Source organism: Salvelinus sp. IW2-2015, linkage group LG25 (assembly GCF_002910315.2).
Source record: "Salvelinus sp. IW2-2015 linkage group LG25, ASM291031v2, whole genome shotgun sequence".
In the NCBI taxonomy this organism is placed as follows: Eukaryota; Metazoa; Chordata; class Actinopteri; order Salmoniformes; family Salmonidae; genus Salvelinus; species Salvelinus sp. IW2-2015.
Window position 1 is genome coordinate 19,331,174 of NC_036865.1, and position 17,492 is coordinate 19,348,665.

General features: G+C 41.7%; 3 protein-coding genes across 4 annotated transcripts in view; 1 reads left to right on the forward strand and 2 right to left on the reverse strand.

The window, feature by feature from the left end:
• LOC111951727 (formin-2) overlaps positions 1-6,167 on the forward strand; it is a 53,384-nt gene extending 47,217 nt beyond the window's left edge. The window contains 3 exon segments of the mRNA XM_070434975.1: positions 604-753; positions 3,683-3,764; positions 5,060-6,167. Coding sequence (XP_070291076.1) covers positions 604-753; positions 3,683-3,764; positions 5,060-5,086 — 259 coding nt within the window. The 3' untranslated portion in view covers positions 5,087-6,167.
• Positions 6,168-6,279: 112 nt separating this feature from the next.
• On the reverse strand, positions 6,280-13,668 carry LOC111951806 (gremlin-2-like). Its single transcript, XM_023970041.2, has 2 exons — positions 12,986-13,668; positions 6,280-7,587 (listed from the first exon to the last, which is right to left on the reverse strand). The coding sequence occupies exon 2, from the start codon at positions 7,584-7,586 to the stop codon at positions 7,032-7,034; it is 555 nt and encodes a 184-aa protein (XP_023825809.1). The 5' UTR covers position 7,587; positions 12,986-13,668; the 3' UTR covers positions 6,280-7,031.
• A 1,305-nt stretch (positions 13,669-14,973) lies between these two features.
• Positions 14,974-17,492, reverse strand: part of LOC111951805 (regulator of G-protein signaling 7) — a 50,399-nt gene continuing 47,880 nt past the window's right edge. The window contains exons 17-18 of one of the 2 annotated variants that reach the window (XM_023970039.2): positions 16,090-16,126; positions 14,974-15,660 (exon numbers count right to left, since the gene is read on the reverse strand). In XM_023970039.2, the coding sequence (XP_023825807.1) occupies positions 16,106-16,126 (21 nt within the window). In that variant the 3' untranslated portion in view covers positions 14,974-15,660; positions 16,090-16,105. The remainder of the gene's footprint in view (positions 15,661-16,089; positions 16,127-17,492) is intronic. The other variant, XM_070434973.1, reaches the window with a different exon arrangement.

Below are 17,492 nucleotides of genomic sequence, written 5' to 3' on the forward strand. Positions count from 1 at the left end.
CTCTCCCTTTCTTATGTGTTTGTCTCTCTCTCTCTTTCTTTATGTGTTTCTTGTCTCATTTTCCTTTCTTTATGTGTTTGTCTCTCTCTCTCCCTTTCTTTATGTGTTTGTCTCTCACTCTCTCACGTTATGTGTTTGTCTCTCTCTCTCGCTCTCTCTCTTCCTTTCTTTATGTGTTTGTCTCTCTCTCTCGCTCTCCTTTTATTTATGTGTTTGTCTCTCTCTCCCTTTATGTGTTTGTCTCTGAGACTTGAGCACAGTGAGATTCATTCCCTTTAAAGGGTTTATAACCTTTTCATCTGGAATGTTATGTGTGGAGGGAGAATATCACTTTATGTTATTGAGTTAGGAAAGAATGTGATTGTGCCAGCTAATACATTCTAGTATTTCTTTGTGTTCTGAAATGCCCAGTCACCTTTACTTAGCATACTTCCATATCAAGTGTTTTTCTGAAATGCTCTTATTTTTCTAAGATTAACTTTCACATTTCACATATTTATTATAAGCCTACAGGTTTCACAATAACTTAGTGTTTCTGTAATCTACTATTGTAATTCGGGTATTTTGGGTTTGATGTAATGTTTTTGTTCTCTCTATCCTCAGTTTTTTGGAGCTGAGTGTGTTCTTTTCAGTCAAGGCCAAGGCGGGCGAGAAGGAAGTCTCTCCCAACACGCTGTTTTCTGTGTGGCATGAGTTCTCCACTGATTTCAAAGATCTTTGGAAGAAGGAAAACAAACTGAGGTTACAGGAGCGGTAAGGATTGGTGCAAGCGGTGTTTTGCAGTTATTTTATGTGTGTTGAGTCCATCCTATTCAATGAAAGCCACTCTTTGCTGGGTCTTACTTTGGGGAGGGTTGTACAATATATGTTCTGAACTTCTACAGACCTACCACAGATCGACTGTACGGTACATGTCAAATCTACATGTCTACTTTTACTACTATAGGCCTTCGGAAAGTATTCAGAGCTTTGACTTTTTCCACATTTTATTACGTTACAGCCTTATTCTAAAATGGATTAGAAAAAAATAGCAATCTACACACAATACACCATCATGACAAAGCAAAAACAGGTTTTTAGAAATGTTTGCACATTTATTAAAAATAAACCCTTTGCTATTAGACTCGAAATTGAGCTCAGGTGCATCCTGTTTCCATTGATCATCCTTGAGATGTTTCTACAACTTGATTGGAGTCCACCTGTGGTAAATTCAATTGATTGGACATGATTTGGAAAGAGATCGACCTGTCTATATAAGGTCGACAGTTGACAGTGCATGTCAGATCAAAAACCTAGCCCTGTCAAAGGAATTGTCCGTAGAGGTCCGAGACAGGATTGTGTGTTTGTATTGTATTTATTATGGATGCTACAAGCTTGGCACACCTATATTTCAGGAGTTTCTCCCATTATTCTCTGCAGATCCTCTCAAGCTCTGTCAGGTTGGATGGGGGCATGTCTGCAGAATTGAAGGTCACCAAGAACACAGCGGCCTCCATCATTCTTAAATGTAAGAAGTTTGGAACCACCAAGGCTCTTCCTAGAGCTGGCCGCCCGGTCAAACTCATAAATCGGGGAGAAGGGCCTTGGTCAGGGAGATGATCAAGAACCCAAAGGACACTCTGACAAAGCTCTAGAGTTCCTCTGTGGAGATGGGAGAACCTTCCAGAAGGACAACCATCTCTGCAGCACTCCACCAATCAGGCCTTTATGGTAGAGTGGCCAGACCGAAGCCACTCCTCAGTAAAAGGCACATAACAGCCCTAAAGACTCTCAGACCATGAGATGACAAGATTCTCTGGTCTGGTGAAACCAAGATTGAACTCTTTGGCCTGAATGCCAAGCATCACATCTCGAGGAAACCTGGCACCATCCCTACGGTGAAGCATGGTGGTGGCAGCATAATGCTGTGGGGATGTTTTTCAGCGGCAGGGACAGGGAGACTAGTCAAGATCGAGAGAAATATGAATGGAGAAAAGTACAGAGGGATCCTTGATGAAAACCTGCTCCAGAGCTCTCAGGACATCAGACTGGGGTGAATGTTAACATTCCAAAAGGACAATGACCCTAAGCACACAGACAAGACAATGCAGGAGTGACTTCTCGACAAGTTCTGAATGTCCTTGAGTGGCCCAACCAGAGCATGGGCTTGAACCCGATCGAACATCTGTGGAGATACCTGACAATAGCTTTGAAGCAACGCCTGACAGAGCTTGAGAGGATCTGCAGAGAATAATTGGAGAAACTCTCCAAATACAGGTGTGCCAAGCTTGTAGCATCATACCCAAGAAGACTCGATTCTGTAATCGCTGCCAAAGGTGCTTCAACAAAGTACTGAGTAATGGGTCTGAAAACTTATGTAAATGTCATATTTCACTTTTTCACTTTTAATAAATTAGCAAACATTTCTAAAAACCTATTTTTGCTTTGACATTATGGGGTATTGTGTGTAGATTAATGACAAAAAACGATTTAATCAATTTTAGAATAAGGTCTGAATACTTTTCCCGAAGGCACTGTATATCTCCCTGGAACACAATGAACCTACTGTTTCACATTCACCTTCAAGCACACCAAGCACATTACCTTGACAAGCCATGTGAAGTCATCTGTCAGCTTAATGTGAAGAATAAAGCACCTTGACTGAGGTCAAATGTAGTGCACCTTGAGCTCTTCGACTCCCCTTGAAACAATAGAGAATGCTGTGTGTTGTAACAACCAAGGATGCTGAAGCAACCGATCACCATTAATCCCAGAATGCAGTACATGTTTTATGTAATAATCTCGTAGAAGGGAAATGGATCAGACAAACTTACATTTTGATTCATATAGATATACTCATATTTCTATTGAACCTACCCTGTGAGGTCAATATCAAGCAGAAAGTCAGGAGTTGCCATAGATGAGTGTTGAATCTTCAGTGTTGGAATGAATGATCCCCAAACATGAGTTTTCAATAGCATGCATCACATGTTCACTATTAGATCCTATCAGAGTCATTCAAATTCATAGACAAGATAAGAAAGAGAAGGGTTGAAACGACCCAGATCGGTTTCATAACCCCAATAATGAAAAGAACACATGAGCGATTCTGTTAGCTTCCAGTGGTTTGATGGTTTTGGAGATAACATTTGAAAAGTCAACAAATGCTAATTGTTTCGTTCTGCTGGATGTAGATTACATTGTGATATGTATTTGTAAAAATAAAAAGTAATGTCTTGTGTTTTGTTAATTTGCGGGAAATGATTAAAACAAAGTTGTAATCATTACCTATTTGGCATACCACCATCTAGACAATTGGGAAATGTAGAGCCCCCCCAACCTGACTTACTACAAAGGCATACCAAATTTGGACAAACACGCACACACGTGAATTTACTGGTCTAGAATGTATTTTTTTACAGTGTGCAGTGTTGAGAGTCAGGCCACTGAATGGTTTAAACCTGTCGCTATCATCACAGTGGATCAGAAAGGGGCTTCTTAAAACATTGGAACTGGTCACCCATAACTTTCTCCTGTATAAACAGCAGAGACCCAAACCTTGCCTGGAAAACCTCACTGCTGAGTTGCCTGACCTTTTACTACTGCAAACATACCTTATCTCCATTTCTAGGAGAAGGTACATTTCAAATGCAAGCGTGTGTATATTACAAATGCATGGCTGAAACTAGTGGTGTCTTTTCAGACTGAAAACGGCAGAGGAGGTTTTCAAACAAGCCAGAGAGAAGGTCTCGTACAGCGTCAAACCCAAACAGTCCTCTGGAATAGTGAGTTCTCTTTAAGTCTCTTTTTCCTTTTTCCTAAACCCTTTTCTCCTAACCGCTTTCTGTATATCTTCTGACTCCTTATTCCTCATAAAATACAGATGTAGGAACTTAATTTGACCTTTACTGTCACAGAAAATAATAATAGGATTTTAATGAATAGTCGATTTATGTAAATCACGAAGCTCATCTGCATGGAAAATTCTCAACAACAAAGGAGTGATCAAATTCAAATCAAATCAAATTTTATTTGTCACATACACATGGTTAGCAGATGTTAATGCGAGTGTAGCGAAATGCTTGTGCTTCTAGTTCCGACAATGCAGTAATAACCAACAAGTAATCTAACCTAACAATTCCACAACTACTACCTTATACACACAAGTGTAAAGGAATAAAGAATATGTACATAAAGATATATGAATGACTGATGGTACAGAACGGCATAGGCAAGATGCATTAGATGGTATAGTGTACAGTCTATACATATGAGATGAGTAATGTAGGGTATGTAAACATAAAGTGGCATAGTTTAAAGTGGCTAGTGATACATGTATTACATAAAGATGGCAAGATGCAGTAGATGATATAGAGTACAGTATATACATATACATATGAGATGAGTAATGTAGGGTATGTAAACATTATATTAAGTGGCATTGTTTAAAGTGGCTAGTGATACATTTTTACATAATTTCCATCAATTCCCATTATTAAAGTGGCTGGAGTTGAGTCAGTATGTTGGCAGCGGCCGCTAAATGTTAGTGGTGGCTGTTTAACAGTCTGATGGCCTTGAGATAGAAGCTGTTTTTCAGTCWCTCMGTCCCTGCTTTGATGCACCTGTACTGACCTRGCCTTCTGGATGATAGCGGGGTGAACAGGCAGTGGCTRGGGTGGTTGTTGTCCTTGATGATCTTTATGMCCTTCCTGTGACATCGGGTGGTGTATGTGTCCTGGAGGGCAGGTAGTTTGCCCCCGGTGATGCGTTCTGCAGACCTCACTACCCTCTGGAGAGCCTTACGGTTGTGGGCGGAGCAGTTGCCGTACCAGGCGGTGATACAGCCCGACAGGATGCTCTCGATTGTGCATCTGTAGAAGTTTGTGAGTGCTTTTGGTTATAAGCCGAGATCCTACATCTGTATTTTCCCCCTTCTCACTCCTCGTTTTTAAAATCTCTGTAGAAATCCCCCCTCCACCCCCGTCACCACTTTATTTTAGTGTCAAAATGCGGGGGTGAATTCATTTATGTGCCCCATTGTAATGTCTGAAACTCACTTCCATCTGTTTTTATTCCACAGAAAGCCAAACTCGGTCAGAAGATCTGACCCAATGGACTGGAGAAGTCTTACCCAGGAAAAGTTTGCACAAGTGAGATCAACACGATCTGATATGTCTTTTTAGCTATTGTATTTAAAAATATGTTATGTTCTTTTCTTTTTTTAATAGTTTATTTCTGTCATCCAACTGGTTATACATGTAAGTATGCCCAACAGGTTGTTACCTTGTTGGAAAGTTTGATATAAACACGGTACCATGCTTTGGCGCAATCTGTCAATGAGAGATTTCTCCCAAGTCCAAAGAAAGTATTGTGCTGTCCAAAGTAAGTATTGTAGAATTAATCAAACAGTTAATTATTTTTGGACAGATGCCATTTTAATGAGAAATGCATCGTTTTACAGTGCGACACACATGTTCTGGTATCCAGCCTATCCCCTGGAGCATTTCATAGAAGACACCAGTTAATACAATCATGTTTCAATAAGCCATTTCTATCCATCCCTGCACTGCCTTCCAGTATAAAAAGGAGTACAAGAGTGAGCTTGTATATATATTTGCTTACCAGACAGCAAGTCAAGTGCCTTTATAGCACACTGAGCTAGTTAATGACAAATGAGCCAATTCAATTAATCTACATTACAATACAACCTGTATGGAAACCATACCTGCTTAGTGAAAACTTGCATTGTGACAATCATCAGTTTATCATACACTGTAGTTTCATAGAAGGATGATACGTGATGTACAGTTGTAGTTTATGCAATAAATCATGAACTTAACCATGACTTGAGTTTAGCTTACTAAGGTATTTAGTACCAAGGTATTTAGTAGGTCATGAGGGTTTCAGATCATACTCTATTGTTTTTTATTATGGAACCATAGCTACATATTGAAATAATATTATTCAGTGAGTAATACTGATGTAAAATACAACTTTAAAAAATAACCTTATCCACATTACAAGTAAAATGATATGCAATCTGTATGTGACATATCCTGTATGATTTGTATGTTTGAATTGTTTTCCTGTTCTATGTTCTGTATGAGCCTTGTAGAGCTGTTGGTGACTGTGTACCCATTTGCAATAACGCCTTTGTTCCTGATAAAATACTATTTATTGAAGATGAATCATCCTGAAAGTCTTTTTCTGAATAGTTGTTGAGCCTATTCTTCTCAACCATCATTAGTCAACCATATCCTTTAATGCCACGACATTGTTTGCATTCAGACCACACAGATGTTTCACATGAAATAGATTTTATATATATACTTATCCATTGACATATACATATATATTTATAGTACAACAGTTATACATGAAAATAATAATATAATTTCTTTACTGGCTAGCTTGATATTTGTGTGAATTATTTCACAGGTGGCTCTTAAATCCACAGGCAGATACTTAGACAGACTAGGTTATTTTTTCTCAGTCTGAAGCCCTATTGGCTGGACAGTTCCCCCAGGTAAGCCCAGTCCACAGCATGCCATAGACAGCTTAAGAGCTCCACTTTCAGTCTAGAACTTGGTGCTGTGTTTATGGTTTTATATGTCCCAACTGTCCCAAAGGCCAGCTGGAAGGGGCCATCAGTCCATGGCCATAGGTAAGGTAATATTACAAGTTTGTATAGAGTCAAAGGACCCAGTTGTTTTATATGACTGACTGTGTTGAACTGAAACATGTCTGTGCTTCAGTTGGTGTTGTGCAATGCATCCATTTATGTCTGCAATTTGTAGTTTTCACCATAGCTGTCCATATAGTCAAAGGGCTAATAGATGGGCCACTCTGTACTACCAGTACCTGTAGGGTTCATTTTGTGTGACCAGTAGACCTGTGTACAAAGTGATAATGCAGAATAGTCCAATATAGGGGAGAGGTACTACTAGCTTGTCCCCTGTCATGTCTGCGCTATTCATGTTCATGTTAACGTTCACTTTCACAGTCACATTAGTGTCCATGGTGACTGTCATGGTCTGGTTCCAAAGAATTCCTCACAGTTTTCCGTTACCACTCACATCCACCGACATACAGCGACACTGTTTGACACGCTGCACCTTGCGATGGCGAAAGGCTGGTTGCAGCCCCGGACAGTCCAGCTGCACAGTGAGCTGGGTGATGCGGTGCGGCCTGCAGAAGGAACAGGACTGGAAGGGCTCTTGGGCCTTGTTGTGGTTCTTCCGGCCGGACCCCGGGCCTTGATTTGAGCTAGGGCTCATGTGGCGGGGGATGTAGAAGGAGTTACACTGGCCATAGCAGAAGCGGTTGACCACCGTACGACTCCGACAGCCCTCCTCGCTCACCGTCTGGCGGAGGGGTTGTGTCTTGCACCAGTCACGTCGGAGGTACCGGCGCTCCGTGACCACCAGGGCCTCCCGACTTGACGAAAGGACTTCGGGTTTCCGCGGCAACAGGCGCTGACGCTCCGACAGGTTGCCTTTGGTCTTGAAAAGTGAGGGGATGGAGCCCTGGGGGCGGGGCTTCCTGGTGTCTGTGGCAACGCAGAGCACCCCAGCCAGTAGGACCGGCAGAGTGATTCTCCAAAACATTCTGGGAAAAATTAGACAGAAAGGTTAGTTTCAGTGCTACAAAACTAAGATTGAGCCTTGTACATAAACAGTGACTATACTGTGACTAGAATGTATTGGTTTAAGAATGTAGCGAGGTTGAGTCTACTGGGTATGTCTCAATCCTGAAGCTATTCCAGTGTAACAGCACTCCATCTGTGTGTGTATGCTTTGGTGTTTAGCCTATGTATGTGTGTGAATGTTCACATGTCATATTGAACTTCCCCCTCCTCTTCACTCTGCCCTTTAAGGCATCATTGAGTTAATCAATCGATCATCTTGTCAACGTCTGTGTCAATACTTATATTTGCTTTCTTCTCAGCTACAGAACTCTTCCAAAAATAAACATGTCTTGCCATCAAAGGAAACCCTTAAACACCCATAACGAGAAAAGGAAGTTGATTTTATTGGTCTCGTCGCCGGGTAAAATAATTAGGGCTTTGCTTACTCTAGTCATGAACTATGCCGCAGATATGTAAACATGCATTAGCAGGCCCATCTGAATGTTATTAGGGGAGGAGAAGAGTACCCTGTGGGTCTCCATTCCCACTCTGTGACCAAGCCCTAAGCCCTAAGCCCTATGAGCACTATAAACTGCTCTGTCTGTGTCTCTCTCCACACTGCCGACTGGCAGATGTGAGACCGAGATGAAACTCTCCATAAACACACATAAACACATGCATAAACGCTCACACACACATACAATTCACAATGTAATCCAAAAAAAAGTTATTTAGAATTTGTCTTTCTGATTTCTACTGGGAAAAGGAAGTATGCTTTAAGTTGAATACCTTTGTTGGGAAAGAAAATTACTGGTATGTATCTGTATTAATGCCAGTACAATTTGTCAATCACTCAAATCTTTGCAACAGATGTTGTTCTTGAATTGCATATACAGTATAAAGTAAGAATTCTGAATGCGGACCAAAAGCCCTCCAAAGCCATTGGCTGCTCCAATTCCCTGAAAGACTTCTTTGCTGTGCAAATTGTGCATCCCTTCTCCATTTCCTGGAAGTGGGACAACACAATTGGACGTAGGACAATGACTTTATCATGATCCACTTTGGATTTCTGTCTCTGTTAATTTCTGCTCTTGACCCTGGGTCATGGCGCTCTGCCCTGTTAACCTCTCTGTCTCAATGAAACTGTCCCAATGTTCACAGTAATCTATTGGGCAGCTGTGTCTATGATCAGAAAGTAATGAAGTATAGAACAGCCGAGCCAGGAACCATGAGGATGGTGGAGGGCTAGGTACTGAGGAACCATGAGGATGGTGGAGGGCTAGGTACTGAGGAACCATGAGGATGGTGGAAGGCTAGGTACTGGTATACCCAGCAACCATGAGGATGGTGGAGGGCTAGGTACTGGTATACCCAGGAACTATGAGGATGGTGGAGGGTTTAGAGAAGAGGACTGAATGGATGGTGGATGATGGTGGTCATGAGAAGGACAAGGGGGAGTTAACCTTTCCTCTTCAGTGTCTTCCAGAGCAACTGAATGTTTACATAATTCATGCATTGATGTCAGTAGGAGATTTCTGTGAAAGTTCAAGTTACGCACGACTAAGTCTGGCTCAACTCTATCATAAGGACACATCTCTTACACACACACACTTGACCACACAGTGTCAAACGTAATGATGATGTTTCCTTCTGTCCCCACTGCATCTCAATGTCATGACCCTCCTCCATCATTCAATGATCTACTCACCAGTTAAACAAATGCATTTGTCCCTAAAAACGTCCAGTGACTACTGATCAGAATGGATGAACTCAATCCAACACAGTGGGCTTCCTGCAAAGTTTTCCCTCTCTATTTCCCCTTCATTAGTTAAGAAGACTAGCCCAGGTCTGGTGAGTTTAAAGGCCCTAGGGGTTGGAGGGATATCCTGACTGTGTACACAGCAGATGACAGATATGTTATACAGTCAGTGCTTCAGTCCTTCTCCACTTCCAAACTTTGCCTAAGTATGATACAGACGACCCTGCCAGCTATCGTCATCAATCTCCCAGCAAGACAAATTGCGGTTTGGAGGTTGGGGGGGAAGTGGGGGGATAATGATAGTGTACAGAGAGACTGTTGGAAAACAAAACAAACTCTTTAGCCCTGACTTTACTGCTTGCGGCCCCCCTCATCCACCCCCCTGACTCTCTCTCTCACCAATCATCATAGAGTCTGAGCCGGAGGGAGACTGTGGTTTTTGTATTATCGGTGAGACAGAGCTGAACTGGACCATGCTATCTGTCCACTTACAGGGCCACTGCATGTTGTATCACAACCACAAATACCAGGCTCTATACGCTTGAATGAACCGTCTCAGACCTCAGGTCTACAAATAATGGACTCCAAAAACAAAACTGGGATAGCCATCTCCCAGAGTAAGAATTGCCAATGGCAACTTGAGCTTTACTGACCGCAGTGGGCGGCTACACTTGGATGAACTTTCCGTCTGCACCAAAGTACCAGCGTCTCTATCGTAGCAGATCAACCATGTCAGGCCAAGGGTTCTTCAATAATGCAATCTGCTAATTATTCAGTCAATAAGCTCAAAGCAGTACCTTCCACATGGGCCCTGAGATAAAGTGTTAGCAATGACAAGAACAGGATAACTGACGTCAATTATTGTATTCAATTCAACAGGCCAAAGCTCACACACAGAAAACAAAACGCTGTGTTTTTACATGAAGGCAATTATATTAGAAGTCATTATCTCCATTTGTGGCTTGCATTTCCCCAAACTGTCCTCCTCTGGCTCATTAACTGTGAAAATGTCCATTTTGAGGAGCTTGGGTTGAATGTGTCCAACGCCAACATGCCCCTGAGCTGTTTGGACAGCCATTTGTCACCACAATCCATTTTCATAATTACTGCCAGCTGAGAGATGCTCTGCTGGTCTCCAAGTCTCCAGCAGTTAGGAGAGGCACTTTGCTCTCCATCCCCCTCGTTATTAGTAGAGATATTTACCCCGCACTTAACAGTACACACACAGAGTGAGAGCAACATATTGTAGAGAATGACCGGGCAGGGAAGTAAACCCGGCTTGCTGGCCTGAAAGTCTAACACCCTACACATCGCACCAATAGGGTTAACCCACATGGTGGGAATTGTAACGTGGCTCATATAGGGCCCGATTCTAATTTAGGAAATTACGCCTTTCTCACGCATGCCTTTCCTACCCACTTCTCACCAGTTGGTATTACCTTATGAAGTTGAGTAATGGGCTTTGCAGGCGTTGTTCCCTTGCGCACGCTGGATAAATGTAATTCAACTGCTGAAAACACTCCCAATCGTTTGCCAACACATTTTCTCTAGGAGTTTTCATTCAATAGGGTTTTCAGTACATTTATCGTAAGCCGTCCCTTTAAATACTGTGTATCTTTAATTAGGTACACAGTATTTCTGCCACCTCTGGCCTCTTGGCCCTCCCAACCCTACGGGATGGCAGCTCCCGCTCAGCCCAGTCCAAGCTCTTCTCTGTCCTGGTACCTCAATGGTGGAACTAGCTTCCCGGTTAAGCTAGGACAGCAGAATCACTGCCCATCTTCCGAAAGCACCTGACCCCCCAGTAGGGGTTGAACAATAATCCTATAAATCTACCCTAATCCTCACTAATCATGGAACTGTATATCAACCATCCAGTCGTTGTGAACTGTGCGTCAGGCTCCAGGTTGAACCTGCTACAGTAGGTGTGGTCTGAGTTCCATAATGATTCAAATAGGCTACATGTTCCAAATTACTGCACAACGTCATCCTAATATCATGCACTAATAGCGACCCTCAGGAACAACTTGGACATGACAGAGAAAAGAAAGGTCAACGGAATAGAATGATGCAAAATGTAAACTACAAATTGAAGAAAACAAACACTAAAGTGACAGTTATAAATGTATGTGGGTATTACTGATGGTGGCTCCCGATAATGGCTAATATTTAATATGATACAAATTGTATAATAAAAATGAGAAATTCAAAAAATCTACTCGGCAGATTCAGGTCTAAAAGAAACCTACAGCTTGGGTGTACTCATACTCATTTAGCTCTTAACAATAGCTCTGAAAGACGTATAAATTGCAGTGCAACGAGAATGTTATTTCAATCGCAAAGTAAAGGCTTTTTCCACTTGGAACCGGCAGGTTCGCTCGACGTTATTCATGGTTTCCTTTGCTTGTAAAGGCGGTGGAATTATGAAGGAATTATATCAAAATATGGTTCATCTGTAGACACACCTTCATTTCTTAGATGTCCACCCTGAACGAATACCAGGTGAATAGCATGCTAAATGCATTGTTCCAATATTACAAACACACAGTGTTCGGACATTTAAATCTAATATTAATTAACAAAGAGCTCTTTGGATTAAACTGGAAATAGAGTGTGGGGAAGGGTTTATATCAAAGGGTTTATATTAGGACAAAGATGTGTCCTGCCTAAATCCTCTTTGGAATCAGAGCTATCAGTCCAAGGTGGAGCCGTCACCAGAGCGGTGAATCGGATCAGAAGCCAAGCTCACTACTCACACAACGCTTACACACGCAAACTCTCACCCACACATGTAATTAATCTGTCTCTCACATATTCACAAGTCCCGTTAATACCTGCTTCTAACTTGCATAATTATTCCTGATATTTTCCACATTCTGATTGTGCCCACATTTTTAGACAGGTGTAGACAATCAAAAGACACATCGTGATCTGATTGTGATCAGATCATCCTGTCCACCTCTAGAGGAAGTCAGACATGCATGGTGTCTGGATATCTTACAAGTGTAGACAGAGAAACCATTTAAATCATTATTATTCCGCTCTCTGAAAGCATTGACAGGTGGCACTATTGACTGACTACATCACTATGTATCTTACAATAAATAAATACATATTATTTTGAAAGAATATCTGTGAAATGTGCGTAAAGGAAGGGACCAGGAAATCTGGTCACAATGCAGACACAGTGGACGGATAACAGATACATTTTAATACCATTTGTAGACACATTTCTGGAAATGTGGGCACAATCAGAATTTAGACAAGATCAGCACAAATGACCCATGTTAGCACCAGGTATAAACAAGGCTACAGTCTCTCTTACACACTGATGGATTTACACTGTGACACAAAGTTACATTCTTACCTTAATGCTATAGCTTCTCCCACATCTACACACGCCAAATAATTTATCACTAATACAGTCTTTCATTCATTAGCCAAATCAACAATCACCCACACACCCATTAACTCACTGAAAGCACTCACTTCCATAAACATTCAGGAAAATGCGTCCTGTGATTGAATCTCACCCTCTATACCTGTTGCTCTCCAGCCTGAATAACTGACCAGCCACCAAGACTACTGTATGAACAGAAGGAGGAAGACAGTGACTGTACCTCTTGCCACCGTGTCCCAGGACAGTGGGGTGACCCTGTCTCAGTTAGGGGTAGCTGTCCACCCTTACTGGTCCTGTAGAGGGAATCCTGGTGTTGGTTTCCATTGGAACAGCAGGGGTTCCTGAGGTGGACTTTCAGCTGAGTGTCCCAAGGTCTGTGGTCCTGTTTCTCTCCACTGAGTCTGTATCTTTGAGTTTATTAATAATCCATATTTATCTCAAAATATGTACATATCTTTCTCCTCTCTTTGTAATCTGTCTTTCTATGCCATTGGGTTTCTGTGTCTCAGTATTCTAGTTCGGTGTCTCTGTGTGTTTCCAGCTGGGTTTGGAGTCTCACTTCTGCTTCCCCCTAGACATAGATGGGGGCTTTCTATTGGCTCTGATCACAACATGAATCAAACCAAGCCTCACCTCTCACCCATACCCTCTCTGTTTCTCTGCATACTTATCCTCCCTCCTCTTTCCACAAACATACTCACTGCTGACTCTCCACTCTTGGAATCCCCTGTCAGTCTTGCTCACTCCCTCTTCCCTTCTTCACTCTATCACTCCCTCTCGTACTCTGAAACCCCAAATCCCTCTTGCTCTCCCACTATCGCCCCCTTCACGCAATTTCCTCCCTCACTTTCCCTGCCTCTCCCTCACTTTCATACTAATCTCTCTCTCTCTCTCTCCACCTATCCACCTTTCTTCTCCCTTGGCCATGAGGTGGGTTCAATGATTAGGTGTTCCAGTACCACTGAAAGCCTTCAACACACACCACCAAAGAAACAAAGACCAGTTCAAGGAAACTTTTATCTGACACATCCATCTCAGCTCTCTCTGAGACTCTCATAAGACCACAACACATTGTTCCTTTTTCCCAAACATGGGTGTGTGAAATCACATAATCCATAAATCATTCTTACTCCTGCCTACTCACATGTCAACAGGACCCTTTGAAATTGACATTCCCATTATTTTGGTTTAGGTATAAAGAAGAAAGACAATGATGTTCTGGGAACTGGAACTGAGACAAAAAACACTGGCTGTCGTTCACCGTCAAAGATCTGAAACATCCGCAAAAAAAAATTCACTGTCTAAACAATTACCATTTGATCCTACCAGTAGAGAATAGCAGGAAACTATAGCAGCTGAATTCAAGCCTCAGTCTTTGTCCATACTATGACTAATATCTTAAGTCATGGTTTCTCATGGCTTAAATATACTGACTGGCCTGAACTGACAAGGTTATGTTTTGTAAAACTCTGTTAGTGATATTCGCCATTAAGCCTTAGGGCTCAATTCACTTCGTAGGGCAGAACACCCACGCTCTGGTGCGATATAGTGCGACATAGGCAATGTTCCTGCCTTTCGTGGAAATTGCATTCACGGTAAATGCTGCATATGTCGGCTCAATCGGAAATGACCTTTCAATTTCAATCGCGCTATAAAGCAGATCTTCAGCGCTACTGATTGAATCGAGCCCTTAGCGCTCTAGAAATGTAAAGGTAATTTCTGATTGAGCAGACATACCCAGCGTTTACCGGGAATGCAGTCTCCGCTAAAACAGGGAAATTGCCTTTAAATTTTAATCACACTAACGCTGAACTTCCTCGATACGGATTGAATAGAGCCCTTACTTTTTGTGGTAGCATATTTTGTACAGTATAATAAATGTCTAAATTGCTAACAAATAACACATTTGAACAAAATCAACAAACAAAGCATTATTTTTTGCAAATGTACAACTTATTCCCTTAAATTATAGTAAAATAAGCGAAGACCAGTTCTAATCTAACGGATACCCAAAACTACAGTATGTTATGCTCTGTTAAATCTACCACCATCTAGTGGCAACACCTAAACTGCAGATGACAGTCTGTGCCCTGAGCAGACAGATCAGTGAGAATAATCATGAGCTATAACAATGACTCCAGATCAGTATGTTCATCTACTCCTTGCTAGTCATTACAACATGTATTGATTCATTACCAGGACAGTAAAAACAGATAAAGGGACAACTTTAATACATTTTTAAGTGTCTTTAAATATGGTATAAAAATAAATGCAGGAGAGAGTAACAAAGAAGTGCGTTCTACAGAAGACAAAAGACAGCAGCTTGAATGAGACTTTACACATGTAATGAAAACTGTGCTAATTACTGTAGTGCAATAAAAGCAATGCAAAATAAACATAATAATTTATATATATGCATACTGCACAACACTTCCCTTAGCGTGACAAAAGTAGGTGTGATTACAGATCGTGAACTGTATAATAATAATATTGTGATTAGATTTTACTGTTAAGCTGTCGTTTCTTTCTGACATCATTAGCTCAGCTGGAGAGGAACACGCGTGTCCATCAGATATGGTGGAAGTAACTGGACACTGACTTTCTGTAAAGGCATTATCCAGTCTCAATGTCTGTCCTAAAATGCCTACCTGTCCCAAAATGAATGTCCTCGCCAATAGTAGATATAGATCAGGTAAAAGAAATAACAAGCCTTCTCCTTGGACATGCAACATCTGATGTACTGCCCAGCTCATCGTCTGAGTGGAAAGCAGATGGCGATGACGTAGAAATGACGTAGAAATGACGTAGAAATGGTCCTCCTCTATATTGCAGAGTGGCTGTATTTTAGCATGATGGCACAAGGTTGGTCAGCCTCTTTGATGTAAGGGATTTCCCCTGGGAGAAGAAGAGGGATGGAGAAAGAGAAAGAAGGAGAATAAGATCAATTGTCTACTGTAATCTAAGATCCACTCTAATATCCTCCTGTAATCTAGCGTGTGGAAATGTCTGTGCAGAGTGAGAGTTCTACCTGGTCGGAATATGAAAGTGCGTAATGTCTGGATTATACTGACATCCTATGGGCATCAAGTGTACAACATGATTTTGCATCATACTGTGTTATTGTGTTATACTGTATGTCAGACATGCTGTAGGTTCCTTCATCTGAGTAAAGTTCACTCATTGAATAGTTTACATCAAGAGCTGTCAAAAGAGCTGTCTCCATGCAAAAATGTGAGGGAGAACACAGAGAGGATGAAAGTCAGTGAGATGAGCAACCACATGCAATTTACTGTAACACTCTGCACTGAGTTTTGAAATTATTACCTGGATGTAAAATCCTTCAAAACAAGTTCTTACTTTTCTGTGGGGACAAGGAGAGAACACAGAATGAGGGAGGACATTTTGGCAGGTTGGTTTCAGGGACCAAAATGTGAGACATGCAGGAGAGGTCACATGCCTCTGTCCTCTAACAGCTCAGCTGACTCCTCTAAAAGCTGGATTCAATCTGCATTGCAGAAGCATCACGGAAGATCCACGTTAGAGCTTAATTGAAATTTAAAGGCAATGTTCCCACGTTCGCGGAGACTGCATTCACAGTAAACGCTGCATACAGCTGAAGTCGGAAGTTAACATACACTTAGGGTGGAGTCATTAAAACTCGTTTTTCAACCACTCCACAAATGTCTTGTTAACAAACTATAGTTTTGGCAAATCGGTTAGGACATCTACTTTGTACATGACACAAGTAATTTTTCCAACAATTATTTACAGACAGATTATTTCACTTATAATTCACTGTATCACAATTCCAGTGGGTCAGAAGTTTACATACACTAAGTTGACTGTGGCTTTAAACAGCTTGGAAAATTCCATGACAAATTTATGTTATGCTTTAGAAAGCTTCTGTGTGGCTATTGACATCATTTGGTGTCAATTGGAGACCTTACTGTGGATGTCCCTATTTAAGGCCTTACCTTCAAAAATCAAAGAAATCAGGCCTAAGACTACAGAAAGAAACCATTATGCAACCTCCACAAGTTCTGGTTCATCCTTGGCGAGCAATTTTCCAAATGCCTGCAACGTAACCACGTTCATCTCGTACAAACAATAGTTACGCACAGTATAGAACACCATGAGCCCACGACAGCCGTCATACCGCGTTAGGATGAGATGCGTTCTGTCTCCTAGAGATGATGCGATACTTCTGGGTGCGGAAAAAGTGACAAAATCAATCCCGAAACAAACAACAAAAGGACCTTGCTGAAGATGTGGAGGAAACGGGTTACAAAAGTATCTATATCACAGTTTAAACGAGTCCTATATGACATAACATGTAAGGCCCCTCAGCAAAGACAAGAAGCCACTGCTCCAAAACCGCCATAAAAAAGCCAAAGCCAGGTTTGCAACTGCACATGGGCACAAAGATCTTACTTTTTGGAGAAATGTCCTCTGTCTGATGAAACAAAAAGAACTGGTAGGCCATAATGACCATCGTTATGTTGGAGGGAAAAAGGGGGACGCTTGCCAAGCGAGGCAACACCAACTCCCAACCGGGAAGCACGGGGGTGCAGCAGTATGTTGTGGGGTGCTTTGCTGCAGGAGGATTGGTGCACATCACAAAATAGATGCACATGAGGGGTGGAAAAGTATGTGGATATATTAAGCAATCATCTCAAGACCTCAGTCAGGAAGTTATATCTTGGTCACAAATGGGTCTTCCAAATGGA